The sequence below is a fragment of the Nylanderia fulva genome, unplaced genomic scaffold, assembly GCF_048542155.1.
Source record: "Nylanderia fulva isolate GAGA-0341 unplaced genomic scaffold, ASM4854215v1 Scaffold37, whole genome shotgun sequence".
NCBI classification, from domain to species: domain Eukaryota; kingdom Metazoa; phylum Arthropoda; class Insecta; order Hymenoptera; family Formicidae; genus Nylanderia; species Nylanderia fulva.
Genome location: NW_028190444.1, coordinates 708,380 through 723,950, shown reverse-complemented (window position 1 = coordinate 723,950; position 15,571 = coordinate 708,380). Strand labels below are relative to the sequence as shown.

The following is a 15,571-nucleotide window of genomic DNA, read 5'->3' as shown; positions in this document are numbered from 1 at the left end:
TGTCTCGTATTTTCTCCCAACGCACACAAACTCACTCACGTCTGCTACGTCGCTTTTTTAAGGGGGTTCGAGAGGTTCGGTACTCTCTCGGAAACTTTTTCGCGCGCCGTAGAATCGAGAGAGAGAGCTCTCAGCATCCCGCAAATGTTGCCTTCGTGTTGCAGACTGGGCAGAGGAGGCGGTCGCTAAGGCGGAGATCCTGCGGCTAATCTACCAGGGTCGTTTCCTGCACAGCAATGTCACGCTCGGTGCTCTTGGGCTTCCCTTCGGAAAAACCACGGTGATGCATCTGGTGCCGCGGGAGAATCTTCCGGAGCCTAATTCTCAAGGTGAGTGCGCGAGATGCGACCCTCTTATACCTCCGAAGAGACTCTGTCGCGAAACTTTCTACATCGCGAGCTTTTTTCCCTTGCTTCTCCTTCAACCTCGTTGTGAAAACATGCAGACAGTACGCGTAATTTTCTTTTTTATTTTATTTATTTATTTTTTTTTTTTTAGCTCCTCTCGAAATAAACTACATCGCAAAAATCATAAGCAATAAATTAATTACAAAACCACCATAACGCGCGCAAAACTGAATTACGAAAGATCCTTTTTTGGCATTATTAATCTTTATTAGACCGGTTGTAAAGTTTAATTATTTGGAAAAAAATTACTATAACAATTATCATAATTAAAAGTTAATTTTTCAAAAATGTGAAAACGTAGAAAAATTATTTTACAAAATTAGGTATATAAGAATTAATGTAAATAAGGTGCAACGTGTTATTAAAATAAATTAACATGTTGTTTCCCAAATTAAATTCCTGTTTTTATCATTCTTGTTTTTTATTTTCAATGGTGTGAAAAATATACATGTATATGTACATTTGCATATATTATTGTGCATATTTTTATGAAAAGCACAATTTTTCTCGAGGAAGAAATTGGTCTCGGGGGTTCATTCTCCCCTGCAACCTGTGTGAAAACACATTGCGCACTTTTCGCCGCACTTTTCATTAATATCATGCTAAATCTCTGTGCTCGTTATCGTTCTTTAAATTTGTTTATTCGTCGGGCTAAACTGAATCTATCACATATCGGTACGTGATGCGCTTGCGTAATTATTACGGTAAAATCTCGTTACAACGAACTGCCGCCGTGGATCTCGAAATTGAATTTGTTATACCGAAAGTTCGTTATATCAAGCCGCGTATTAGACGCAGAGATTCAATCACACTTCGTTACAGCGAAAATGTCGCGTTCCATCGGTATTCATTATAACGGAATTATATCGATTAGCTGTATTTAGCCGCTATTTGATGGCAGTTTATGCAGGACGCTCAAGAACGCTCGGATATTTTAAGAATGCAAGAGATTTCCGACAGAATTCTCTTTTAACATAAACATTCAAACATATTTTTTCTCTTCGTAATTTCGCAAATTTCAAGATTTTAATCGAAATGTCAAACTGTTTTAAAAATTATTATATTAAGCTGAAACATCGAAATGAATAATTCATTAAAATATATATTATATTAAAAGAATTAAAATTATATTCATTTTCAAACAATCGAATAATTTCATTCATTTTTATTAATGAATTTTAAGTTCATGTCATTACTTTTTATTAACTTCTTTATTATAATATCGATCTTCAGCTAAAAACAACTTTAGCAATAGTGATTTTAATAAAAAAAGCCTCTTTCAAATCAAGCTGTAGAGATGCAAATGTTTAATGCCTATTTTTATAGAGTAATTTCAAGAATATAAATTAATTTCATTAATATATTAATAAATTAATAAATTAAAATACATTAATAAATCAATTTATATTCTTGAAATTACTATAAAAATAGGCATCAAATATTTGCACCTCTACAGCTTGATTTGAAAGAGGCTTCTTTTATTAAAGTCACTATTGCTAAAATTGTTTTTAGCTGAAAATCGATTTTCACAAAATCCATCCTCAAATATTCTCTGCGCTTTTTTGTGGCAATTTTATTTATCTCGCCGCACAAGTGCATACTGATAAGTTAAGCGACACGATCCGCGGATGCATCGATTTAATACAGGTCACCGTGCAATCGGTGAAAGTTCACGTATCTACTCGCAGAATCATTCGTCGCGTCAAACGATATCGTTCCGGTGATCGTCAACAGGCAATTTTTCATTGCGCAACCTCGCCATTATCGTCCGTAAATTCTATATAATTTCGCGTAAAATTCGCATTCCGCAATTTGCATTCCCCTTCGCAATTTCTCCCGTCCGTTTCCGGAGTTCGCGTGCATTTCCGTTTTCGCGAGCTTTCCCGCCCAATTTAATAACGATCCGACAATAATTATATATGTATTTACGCGTGTCGTTCAATTGATATATGCGAGGGAATTTTCAACGGTGTTTATTTTTTCCTGCTTCTTTACGTCGCGACATCAACTTTATGTCGCATGCGACTCGCTCGCTGCTAATTATTAATCGATGTGACGGTAAACGCGAGCAGGTAGTTAATAATCAGCTTTGATCGACGGAGAAGATAATCGTCGAGGAGCGACGCATTGTGCAACTTCCCAACGATGCTTTGCAACACGTAGCAGGAATTTCCTGCTTTCAAAATTCGCTTTTTCACCTGTGCGTCAGCACGTATAAATTGCAACGCAAAATTTAAAAAAAAAAAAAAGAGAGATTTTTCCCGAACGAAAAAATGATTGAAGATGAGTGAACAGTTCTGCCCTACTTTGTTCTTGTCGTATATTTTATTATTAAATATTACCGTTACTTGATTCAATAATAAAAGTAATTTAACAGATAAGTTAAATAATATTTGTATTTACACACGTATACACATATTGATATATTTGTATTTCTATTGATTACACGTTGAATTAATATAACTGATAATTGCTTCTCGTGATCAACCTTAACGTGTTTAATTTCAAGCGATATTTTATTTTGTACATTTCAGACTAAATCTATCTTACCATACATTATTTAGCGTCTTAGATTTAAAACAGTACGAATTTCGTTACAGATTCATTTTTATTTTGATATTGTGGTCGCTGGACTCAAAATGTCAATATTCATTCTTGTTTGTTACCTTGGTTTTTTTTTAGGTATTCTACCTAGCGGTGAGTTTATGTATGTACTGCCCGACGATCCCGAAAACTATGACTTCAACCTTACACGATACCGTCCTAATCCTTAAATCCAACGTGCGAGTCTTCCTAATCCTTATCGCTTACTCGCAAGTTTCCATAAGAGCGAATAAATATAACACGAACCGCAGTGAGTACAAAACCAGTTTCAGTGACACCGCAACGATGTGACAGCTAAATGGGATCCGGCAGAAAGATGATGACTGAGTGGTATTCAAAAATTTGGCGATATCTTATACGTAATAAATTATTGCACGCTATAATTTATATTGCAGAAGAATGGAAAACAGATGTTTCCTTTATTGGGATTATTATTGCATTAAAAAATAAATTTGATACACTTGTTTTTTTTTTGTAATGTAACTAAGTCAATTAAATTCTATAAAAGAACTTTTAGATGTTAAAATATGATATCCGTATTAAAATATATATTATAATAACCCGTGCAATGCATCAAAAAATAAAAGTATAAAAAGCATTAAAAAAATGTTAATCTAAAAATAAAACAAATTTAACAGAGAAACGGATTTTAAAGAATATCTCACTGAGTTTATTATTAATTTCATATAATTATTATTATATCAATTTTATAATATTAATATCGATTTTATCATATTAAAATATAATAACGTGCGTGCAATGCACGGAAAAAGTTTGGATCTAAAAACAAATAAAATGTAAAAGAAAAAGAATGCCACTGATTTTATTTCGTCGCAAAATATACTTATAAGACTTCTCAAGATCCCATTTAATCTGTAAATATTTCTTCATTTTCGTCGTCGAGAGAGTTATTTTTTTTTTTTTTTTTTAATTTAGATGCATATCATTTTACATATAAAAAATGTTCCAGTTTTATACATCCAAATTCCTTCACACCTCACCTGAACCCTGAATCTCGCGATGCTGAATCGGCGCTAGACAAGAGACTGAATCTCACCTATTCTGTTCCAGATCAGAGACAAAAAAGTAAAGGCGGCGGAAGTAGTTGCTGCTCGGCTTCCTGCTGTATACTCTAGATCGCCCCCGGTGGTCGTCGCCGACGTCGCTGGTGCGGATTCCGCGCGGATGGGCGCGCGACATGGGCGAGCGCGGGCTCACCCGAGCGCTGAGCCATGGTTTCTAAGATTTCATGCTGATGTATAATCGTTAGTGGCTGAGCTCGTGAGCAGTGTAGCACAAGAGGAGAGAGAGAGAGAGAAGAAAGAAAAGAGATTATAATCGCCCCGGTGCTCGTTGAACGAGGCGATATGAGGAGCAAGCGATGCGGGTAGCAACGGTGCCGCTCCCTGGCGCGGATGCGGCACGACGTAGTCGTCGTCATCATCGTCATCGTCTTCGTCGTTGCGCCACGATCGGGGATTTCGGTTCGTTTAGTAAGCGATAATGCGTGCTCGATCGATGCGCGCTCGCGAGGAAAAAAGCCTCCGCTCGGAAAAGGAGGAGAAGACGAAGAAGGGCGGATGTTGCTACCCTGCAGAGGGTAGAGCGGTTGCGAGCGAACGGATCGTTGCTGGCACGACGGTTAAGAGTTTGCCGTGAAGAAGGGTCTCCGGCCGAGTTGCGCCGACAGCGGTGGTTTACTAACTTCGGCTAACGACGTCACGCACGATCGGACGTGTTATGGCCCTTTGTTGTGATATACGGACAGACCTGAAAAGGATTTGATTAACGATAATCGATTTCGTTTAATGGCTTAAATTAAGTTTCTATCAACTTCTTTCCATCTCTTTTCTTCTCCTTTTTTCGCCTCCAGTCTACCTTACGATGATTGTCATGTCGAAAGAAAGAGAGAAGATACATATATAATAGTGAAATCTCGTAAAGTTAGCTAATTCACTTAATTAAATTTTGATTAACTAGAGAGTTAACTAAAAATAAATTTAATTTAACCGCGCTGGTTAACTAATTTTGCATGAAGGTTTCTTCACGCATTACATTGCTAATTTACATTGTTGTAATGTAGATGAAATAACCATAAATGTAGTTAGCAATCTTGATTAAATTTCGGTTAGGGATTATCCCATTATCCTTTCCTATATAGATTATAGCAGTAGCTGTAATATCGAGGAAACAGAGAAAATAATCGTAAATTTAGTTAACAGTCTTGACTAAAGTTGCTTGGTCAACGAATATCGATTCTTTTTCCTAGATTATCATTATAGTTATAATCGCAAAAAAGAGAGACAGAGAGAAAGAAAAGGTTTTATTAATCGTAAGCTTTTAATTAGCGCACTTTCTTCCTCCCTCTCTCTTTTTCATACACACATACAATTAATTTAAGTTTCGATTGTACGTTCTCGACCTAAATTTAAATTAATTTAATTAATTTTATCCTTCAATTATATTTTCAGAAGCAAAATTAGATTCTAGGATAAAAAAAAAATGAAAAGCCATCACTTGAACATTTTACAAATATCATTCGAGTTAATCATATACCTTAACACCACTCGGTGTCGGTACAACCGGCCTCGAAGATCAAAAAAGGGAACGCGAGAGAAAAGGCGAACAATCGCGCACATTTGCCGCGGATACTCGTAATATCGTTTTTGTTCGCCCAGGTATAAGGAACTCGTGCGCGCACGATAAGACGGGGAATTTCCAGGGGGAGAGATCGAGTTGCAAAAAGGGCTACGGACAGTTCTCGAAGGATACGTCCGAGACGCACCCTGGAAACGGCGCTACAATGCTTAGAAACTCAACCACTATCACAGTACTCTGCAGCGTTATAATATATAATATAATTACGTAGAGACGGGATTGTGTGTGCGTGCTTGCGTAAATATGAGTGTATCGCGTTCAAATGAGGGAGAAAGCGAGGGAGCGAGTGAATGCGAGAGCGAGAGAGAATAAAATTTATGTTGTGATATGCAGGTATCGAATATATACATGTATATATATATATATATATATATATATATATATATATATATGGATATATATATACGTGTGTATATATTTATATACAGGGTGTCCCTAGTCAATCGCGCTTTCTGCCAATGGTAGAGAGGAACCGCGGAACTGATAAGAGTCGCGCTAGAAAATTTGACCGTTTTCAGGCGCGAGAAATGGACAAGTCACTTTACGGTCAGTTTTATTCGACGTGATAAAGATGACAGATGTGTTAAGACTGATACGGATATCTGTTGGATTTACGATATTTTCTTAAAACTCATTCCGTATTAACTGTTCACGCGATGTTTATCATTGGAACAGAAAGTGCGATTGGCCAAAGGCTCTCTGCGTATACGAGGCGTCGAAAGAAGAGGACGCAAAAATCTTTATTTTCTTTGGAAAAGTTTTATAAACAATGTCCTTTTCTCTAGTCATTGTCTTTCGTGTTTTAAAAAATGTTTCAAATTATCAAATCTCTATTTGAATTTATTTCATTAAAACACGTATACAAATTGCAGTTGAAATCACGTATTTAAATTATCATTATTATTATATATTATATATACATGTACTTTAATTTTACATAAACGTACATAAATTTGTGGTAAAGTTGGAAAGACCGACATATTTTTCGATAAGAATACAGAGTGATGTCAAGTGGTCTTTTATCATATATTTTTGTTATCCAATTGTATCTTTCTTATCAATCTCTGTTCGCATTTTCGAGAAAGCTTTACACGACAAATTCAAAGTTTATTCGCCAAGAGATAAATGGCGTCGCGATATTAAGGAAATCGCTTTTAAATCGAAGGAAAAAACGCGCGGGTTAGCGTTCTCCTCTCTCGACAACCCGTATACATATATATATATATATATATATATATATATATATATATATATATATATACGTACTATTATCGAATTCGCGTGTGCACTTTGGTGTGCACGTGCTCAACGTGCACGCGCGACGGTATGAGACACGTTGACGTACGTTAAGCTCTCATACGAATAGACAACTTTATTATCATGAATTTAAAGAGGAAGTAATATTATATGACGCCACTTTGAGAGTTTAGTATACCGGAATAAAAGATTATTGGACAAGAAAGGGAGCGAGAGAGAGAAAGGATGAAAGAAAGATAGAGCGAGAGAAGACATTGGATCTCTATAATGAATAGTTACGATTAAATGAAAACTCAAATATATTTCCTGTTATATATAATCTTCCCCCCATCTCCCCCCCGTCGATCCCCCTTGATCCTCTCTCTATTATTCCATCTTCTCTTGTCCCACAACCCTCATCCTCTTCGTGTTACCCGTCCATGCGAATCTGTCGGGCCTAGAACGTCGCTCTCGTTAGACCCAGAAAAATAATTCCACGCTATGAATTTACGTACCCATTTCGAGTATCGATCGTAGTTAGATCCAATCAAACCGTTACGACGAATACGTTGTAGGCGATTCTCTACGTATTAATTACACACACACACACACATACACACGTACACACAGAGACACGTGCACACATGTACGACGCGCAAATGAGAAGAGGCGCGAGTAACTCTCTCTAAAACACACAAAACTACCTAACATACTCTCTCTAACATACTACCCGTAATCGTACTGTAACTCTTACGAAATGCATAATCCTGTGTATATATATATAATGCAATGTTCTTACTGTAGTTAAATTCGCGAGAAGAGAAGAAGAAGGGGAGGAAGAAGCCAGAAATTTGTGCGATCAACACAAGCGCGAGCTATGTTTAATTTATTTCTTATATACACGTACATACACACAACGTTACACATTATTTATATATATATATATATATATATATATATATATATATATTATATATATATTCGCGAAGTGAAAACGCGAAGCGACCATGTTTGTATATTTCGAAATCGTTATTAGTACCTGCCTGACTCATAAACCTGTGCCATACCGCAATTCTTTTCTCTTCCCTCGTCCTACTTTTTCCTTCTCTCCTCTTCCTTCATCCCTTTCTATTACTTCTCCCCTGCTGCGATCGGCTTTTAACGCGCAAAGTATTTTTGCTTGTATTTTTCTGTTTTTTTTTCCCCCTTTTTTTACGCGGGAGATCAACGAGACAAGATTGTTCGGCGAAATTAAAATGCAACGACGACATTTTGGCGTGAAACGATGAAGGGAGAAAATGCGCTCTGTCAATCGGAACATATCAATACTGCGGGTCGAATTGCGTCGACAGTAAGTCTGAATGGAAATTTAGCTAATCCCTAGCCTGCCCTTCGGGCCGTCCCTTTCTCTACGGATTATGGGATTCTATCTATAATTTGGAGGGAAAATTTAATCAAGACCGGGATTAATTCTGACGTCGATGTCGCCGCAATCGAGCTTAACGTTGTTGATACATTGTCACTGAATCAATCGGGTCGAATAAATCGACCGCTTGCAGAAAAGGGGCGTGAATTTATCTCGTTTTACACAAACGAAAAAATGTGTGTCTAGTTTGTACGACTGCGATAAAAAAGAAAACAATTTTTTTCCGCAAAATTACTGTATCGAATTTGCAAATATGTAATTATCATGAATATTCGAGTATGGCATCTCTCTTACTATTTATTTAATAATTTTTTTCAAAACCATATTAAGAACGATAGTTTCTTCTTTTAAGACAGAAACTCTTTTTGCAACGATTGATTCTTTTTTACAGTCGTTAAATTGTACATGCGAATTGGCAATAATGTTGTTTTTGTTCTCGACGAGATATCAATCATTCAAATGAGAAGATAAAGTAACGACAACGATATATTTTGTAAACCTTGCTGCGAAGATCTTTTGTCTTTACGTTTTTTTTTAAGCACATTTTTTAGAATTTCAAAAATTATAGTAGAAGAAATAGTAATCAAATTTCTTAACAAATTTGTCCCCTATTTTCTTCAAAACGACAATAGTCTGGTCGAAACAAAAATGACTAAAAACTCTCTAAAAGACACAGAAATCATTATGTAAAAATAGATTAAATTTCATGTAAAATGTATTGAAATCAAAGAGAAAAATAACTTCATACTATATATAATTTATATATTGTGCAACACATAATTGAATGATATTTTTATAAAGACTCCTTAGAAAGTTTGGCCGCTACGAACGTTTCTTCGCGTCCTATTTTGAAAAATCAAAGTACACACTTATCGCAGCAGAGGATAATGTTATTCCTATCGAAACGATCCTGTATGGTGAAAGTCTAACGACGAGTACATTGTATATATTGTAGGTTTATGGGAATGGCTCGCACGATGCACTCATTACAACTTACTCATTGTTCTTTACTTCGCCTTCTAGCGGTCTCATCAGTTTTTATTTTATTTTTCTTTCTTCTAAAGAAAGGATCCACGTATATATATATAGAGTGTTATCTTTAAGCGAACACACCTTAAGAAAAAAAGAAACGTCATTACTCTTTTTTTTTTGCTCCCGTCCCACTCCCCACGATTCATATTTTTTATTATAAGATTGTAAGTTGTAGATTATCTATAAAATGCTGTTTATATAGGGAAACAAATTGTTTAGTTCGTAAGATTTTAAGATTCGCGAAAAAAAGAGAGAAAGAGAGAGTGTGAAAGAGAGAGTGAGAGAAGAGAGAGCAAAAGCTGCACATCGCATCCGATATGTTGTGAGGTGAGATGCGCGGAGAATATGAAGAAGACTCTATTAGTCCTATCGTGAATGTACTATTAAAAAAAGATGTAATGAAGAGTTAAAAAGTATTCTTAAAGATCAGTTGCATTGTATTCATTTCACGTGCTATTAAAGACGCGTCCGAGATTATAAAATAGGCTATCGTTCATGTCGAATTCATAATACACGACGAGAGGACGAAATGTCTCTGTAAGAAGAAGATCCGAAAGGGAAGGAAGGAAAAGAAAGGCCATTTTTGGACTTTCCAATTTCGCATTTACCATCCATTTTATCGTGAAATTAATTTCGAATTATTGTTACAAACATAAAGGCTCTGTAATAAATTTATCTTGTAACTCTTTCCACTGCGGTGTCACTTTCACATGTTGGACGTAAAGAGAAGAGGATCGCAATTTATTATAATTTCTAAAAAGATATCATTAAAACCACGAGATCAAAGATACTTTTTTTTAATATAATCAAAATTAATATTTCCTTGAGAGTCCGGAAAAGGGTGTGAGAAACACGCGTAATGACGAAGATTGACGATATTTCTCGTGTAAGGGCGTTATTAAATATAAAAGTGAGTTGAAACACAAATAATACATCATGTGGTCGTTGATTTAAAAAACATATATATATATACATATATATATACGTATTGTTAGCCTCGTATTAATTATTAATACGTTCCGTAGAGAGATATATCTTACAAATATATATATGATCTCAAATAGCCAATAATTATGTTATACTTTTGCAGTTAACAATTTAAAACGATGATCGATCGAGTCACCGCGTCGTGATAAATTATACATATAGAGATCAATTCGCGATACTCACTCTGCTATAGAATATACGGTTGAATCTCCGTTGTTCAAACGAGAGATATCGAAAGTCTACAAATAATTTAAAAAAATGGTATTCTTAATATCGCGCGCATAAATCTGCAAAAAAATTATACTTATTCTATGTACGTCATATCAAAATTTTAATCTATAAGAATATCCCTCCCTTAAACAGAAAATTCCTCTATTCTCTAAAAAAAATTCAGTTTACTCCTCATTAAACAAATTCCTCATTGTTGTAAAAGCGAAAGAGTACCAACAATGATATTATAAATCAGCTGTTTTTCTTTACATTTCAGGATTGTTCATTAAAAATTGACAAGATCCCCACATAAACATAAAACTACATCTCGAATTACATATATAGCGATCCGAAATTTTGTTTTACGGATATATATTATTTACATAGGTAGTAAAAATATATGATTTTTTTTTCACTTCAATATACTTTCGAAAAAATTTTCAACCATAATTTCTTATCAATCATTTTCACGTGTATAAATTATAAATACGAATCTATATAATCCAGTTATCGCCCACAGATATTTTTTATCGTGGTCTCGCGCGAAATTATTAAATCAATTTCTTTTTATTTTATCGTAAAATTATTGATCAATAACGACGAAGAGAAAGAGAGCAGGATTTTTTCAGTATATGAGGACTTGAGAAATATCAAATTTCGCTTGTAAACACAAGCAAATTATATCAAATACGGGATATAAACGCAGCATAATGCTATTAATCGTGTGTAAAACATTCGGTGATAGATGTATATCATGAAAATAATATTTCTTGTGAAAAACAAAATATGTATGAAGAGTTTTTTTTTACTGAATAAATTTACGCAATTTTTTATTTTTAAATTTAGCACCTCGATAATATGTTTGATGTCTCAGAAATTTCTATTAAAACTACCTAAAATTAACTGAAGAATAAAAGTTATTTATTTGCAGTGTATAATATCTTTTTTCTAATTGTTAACTAGTCAGAGATAATGGGATTTTATATATATTTATAATTCCCATTAATTATCATCCTTAATAAAATTCATATAATATAACATAATATATATTATTTTTTGTTTTATGATGATTGCATGTTAAATTTTGAATGAGAAATATTGAATTTTATTAATGGGATGACAGTTCCAGTTTTTAACAGGAAATATCTCTCACCAACATCTATTTGCCGAACGTCCTGCGTATTTAAATATTTCGCTACTCGTTGGCTATAATAAAAATGCATATAAGCCACATCATATTCGTGATATATCAACGAGCAGAAAATTGCAGCTTAAACGCGGTTTATGCAATATCGTGTAACGATTATACAGTTTACAAAAGCAGTTTACCAATTCACATTTATATATACATATATATATATATATATATAGAAAGAAACTACGAAAAAAAATCTCACACAATTACTATTTTGAATACTACCTTTCGCCTATAAAAACGGATCAGCTTTATTTTTTCCCCCTCTTCTACTGGTAGTTTGTATACCTTATGATTAAGGAACGCGAGGTACAAAGGAACCGAAGTGACGTTTGATTTGAAAGAGACACAGAAAAAAGAGACAAAAAAATAAGAAGAAATTTATATACTGCGACGCTGCGTCAGGAATGTAATCGACATTCTTTGTGTAATTGTAATGTAAACGTAAACACCAGCCAGAATTCACGCAATATGTCCCTACTCAATGTTCACATACGAAGATTGAAAGAAATGTATAAAGCTATGTAGTATTATAAAGAAAACGAGTATGCATAATTTATATTCCTGTACTTTTCATGGAATCATCGAAATATTCACCTGACATACTTTTAGTCATGATTCTATTGATTCTCGTAAGAGCTTACAAGATAGAGAAATAATTACGTTCAACATGTAACATCCAGATATTTTTTGCAGGCGGCAATTATTTGTGATAATATGCAACAACACGGAATATACTGAATAAAATGAGATCTTACACGCAATCAACGAAAATGTGGGCTGAAATAAAAATAATATTCTAGCCATGAAAAATCTCTGAAAAATATAACTTTTTGTCAAATATTTTTTTATGAGGAGTAGCGTTATAATATACATATATACTTCATATATCTCAATATTTACATATTGAGATACATACGTATATATAAAATCACTAATATTCGCTAATTTTTATTAGCAAATATATTTATCTTTTTCCAACTTTTATTATGTTGCCTGTTTTTATCAAATAATTTTTGCCATTGTCAAAAAGCAACAAATGATAATTGAAAGATGTAGATAAATGAAATTAATTACCTTTTGCAAAATTATTGGCTACTTTACTTTTTTGTAAAGCGTTTGAAACACAAATGGAGAGTATACAAACAAATGCATAATACTCCAGACTGCATTTCAATCAAGAATAAATTGATGCAAATATACTTTCAGCGAAATAAAAGCAGTCATCAAGCTGTTATCTAATCTTATGCAAAAAAGGTATGTATAAAACATTGAGGCAATCATCCTTTATACGTCTTCTAATAAATTATTCTAGAAAATTGCTCTATTTATTATCATTTGAGATTTATATTTAAAATACATATACGTAGCTCTTCTCTCGTTTAAATTATTTAACTTTTTTGACAAAGCTAATCTATTTCTTTTCAATAAAAATGATTTAATAATTTGAATAATTACCAATTTAATTACTTGGAAGATAAAATATTTGTATATTTTATTTCAACAAGTTTTATATTAATCAATTTTCAATTTAATATCTGACATAAAAAAATGTATTATAAGAAAATTGCATAAAGAATGATCTTTCTTGGAACGATAAATATTGCACAAATTTCCACTTTTTACATATTTATTAACAACCTAGATCTACACCTCCAATGGATCCATAAATGTATATGACCGTTGGATATTATATCATAAATAATAACTTTGATACCATTAATTTTCAAGCTAAGATGACCTGTTCGAAGCTTCAATCTAGTTTCCTTTATCTTTATTCCTTCTTCTTGGCATAGTTCTTAAAATTAGGTACCATATACATGGGTGTTCCCAATATTGCTGCGCCGATACAGAGCAACGAAAATATCTTTTCCTGTAACATGAAGCGTCATTAATACAAAACTCGCTTGAAAATTTATCTATGTGTAAACGAGACAATCTTTACATGTATGACACAAGAAATTCTATATATCAAAAATATCATCAACTATTTTGTAACATTTTATTTGCGTACATTACAAGTCTTTCTATAAGATTTGCTCGACGAAATCTTACATTTTCAACATTAACAAGTAGAAAATATTTGTACAATTTTACAAAAGAAGTTAAGAGTCCCGGACCTCTCGTCTCATCTTACGTAATTTTATCTACCAGAGAAATTATACTCACAGGTGCCGAGATTTTCACCCTGGGTGGTGTGGAAACGATCGAATTGTGATACGACCTGACGATGACGCCCGATAAACGGGACGTGCTTGTCAAACTGTTGCGGATCGCAAACATTTTTACTCCGGTTCTCGTCAACTTCACGAAGAGTGCGGAATAGCAAAAACACCTAGGGGTATAAAGTCTCAAGATGTACCACCATGTTGAAGTTGCAGCGTTCGATTGGACAAATTGAAAGAAGTTTCCTTTGTTCTGATTGGTCGATGAAATGTCACCCAACGAGGAGAATTTCGAACGCACCCTAAAGTGACCATGATTTAAATTTGTCAACATGAATTTAGAGAGGTTTTACTCAGCTTTTTAATATAAATTCAATACAAACGTAAATAAAAGACTTGATTTGATTGTATTTTTACTGTAAAAAAATTATATAAATGACGAAAATTGAATTTCTGAATTATCACACTCATCAAATGTCAGAAGTTAATTATGTGAAAACAAAGTAAACACATGTAAACAAAGTTTCAACGTAGATTTAATGAAGAATCCACGCTTCAGGCATTTATTACAACATTCTGCACAATTTAATTTATACGAATCGACGAGAGAAAATTCTATAGAAGAGAGCTGAAAAATTGAATACTAACAAATCTATTGTACATCGACAAGGAAGTTTACAATTGACATTTAATATTTGTATCTATAAAAAAAAAAAGAAAATAGGAAAATGCAATAATTGTTACAATATAGGACATTTATATTATAAGTTTGCCATCTCTTTCTTTGGAAATGGACGTTGTTAGTCCTACTCCTCAAGATCTACAGAGGAAACTTTACTTCCTAGTGGAACAGTTGCAGCACATGGCCGGAGAGCTCCCACCAAAGTATCAGATGCGTCTGCCATATGAATTGCTGTCCGGCTTGGCAAACTCGTTGTTGAACGACACCATCTTCGAAATAGTGAAGGGACTGATGGAAATACAGCATGTGACTGAGAAGCATCTCTTCCAACAACGGCTTCAACTTTTGAATCAACAAAAGATTGAATCTCAAGAGGTATTGTTGTCAACGACAGATGAAGAGTTGCCAGCAATAAAAGTGACTCTTCAAAAGAAGCACAAAGAGGAGTTGAAGCAATTGGATATGAAATTGGTGTTGCAATTGGATCAAAAAGTGGCGGACCAACAGGGTATACTGGAGAAGGCTGGAGTACCAGGATTTTATGTGACTAACAATCCTATGGAGATTCAAGTCCAAATGAGGCTGTGCGACTTTATAATTAGGCTCAGCAAGATGGATATACCAACTTGAGATGAATATATAGTTCTGTTTTTCTTGTACAACACCTATTTATTTATCATCATTTCTCTCATAGTAAGCATTTATTATGTTTTGTCATTACCATTTATGATCATTCTTTATATTATTAAGTTTTGAGGAGAAAAGATGTGTTGTAAAAAGATTTATTATAAAATACTTTATTTAAATCAAGCTCTCCTTTGTATACAATAAAATTTCATATTTTGTCATATTATTAGATTTACTATATTAAGATTTACAGCCATCAACTTAGTATAAATAAATCACTATGTTTGATATTTATATATAATACTTTTTTTAAGTAAAAAATATTTTTAATGATTATATATA

At 33.7% G+C, this 15,571-nt stretch overlaps 3 protein-coding genes across 3 annotated transcripts in view; 2 read left to right on the top strand and 1 right to left on the bottom strand.

Annotated features, from left to right (window-relative positions):
- Positions 1 to 12,314, top strand: part of UBL3 (ubiquitin like 3) — a 68,797-nt gene extending 56,483 nt beyond the window's left edge. The window contains exons 3-4 of the mRNA XM_029319092.2: positions 165 to 329; positions 4,083 to 12,314. Coding sequence (XP_029174925.1) covers positions 165 to 329; positions 4,083 to 4,147 — 230 coding nt within the window. The 3' untranslated portion in view covers positions 4,148 to 12,314. The remainder of the gene's footprint in view (positions 1 to 164; positions 330 to 4,082) is intronic.
- A 1,053-nt stretch (positions 12,315 to 13,367) lies between these two features.
- LOC114943451 (uncharacterized) lies at positions 13,368 to 14,104 on the bottom strand. Its single transcript, XM_085485456.1, has 2 exons — positions 13,925 to 14,104; positions 13,368 to 13,628 (listed from the first exon to the last, which is right to left on the bottom strand). The coding sequence occupies exons 1-2, from the start codon at positions 14,036 to 14,038 to the stop codon at positions 13,530 to 13,532; spliced, it is 213 nt and encodes a 70-aa protein (XP_085341582.1). The 5' UTR covers positions 14,039 to 14,104; the 3' UTR covers positions 13,368 to 13,529.
- Positions 14,105 to 14,212: 108 nt separating this feature from the next.
- gdl (gonadal protein gdl) lies at positions 14,213 to 15,455 on the top strand. Its single transcript, XM_029319091.2, has one exon. The coding sequence runs from the start codon at positions 14,711 to 14,713 to the stop codon at positions 15,230 to 15,232; it is 522 nt and encodes a 173-aa protein (XP_029174924.1). The 5' UTR covers positions 14,213 to 14,710; the 3' UTR covers positions 15,233 to 15,455.
- Positions 15,456 to 15,571: the final 116 nt, after the last annotated feature.

What these genes read in the sequence shown, in the direction of transcription:
- LOC114943451 (XM_085485456.1), bottom strand. Translation starts at nt 14,038, where the DNA reads ATGTTTGCGATCCGCAACAGTTTGACAAGCACGTCCCGTTTATCGGGC. An exon ending in GGGTGAAAATCTCGGCACCT is followed by an intron (nt 13,629 to 13,924) that starts GTGAGTATAATT and finishes TTCATGTTACAG; the next exon opens with GAAAAGATATTTTCGTTGCT.
- gdl (XM_029319091.2), top strand. Translation starts at nt 14,711, where the DNA reads ATGGACGTTGTTAGTCCTACTCCTCAAGATCTACAGAGGAAACTTTAC.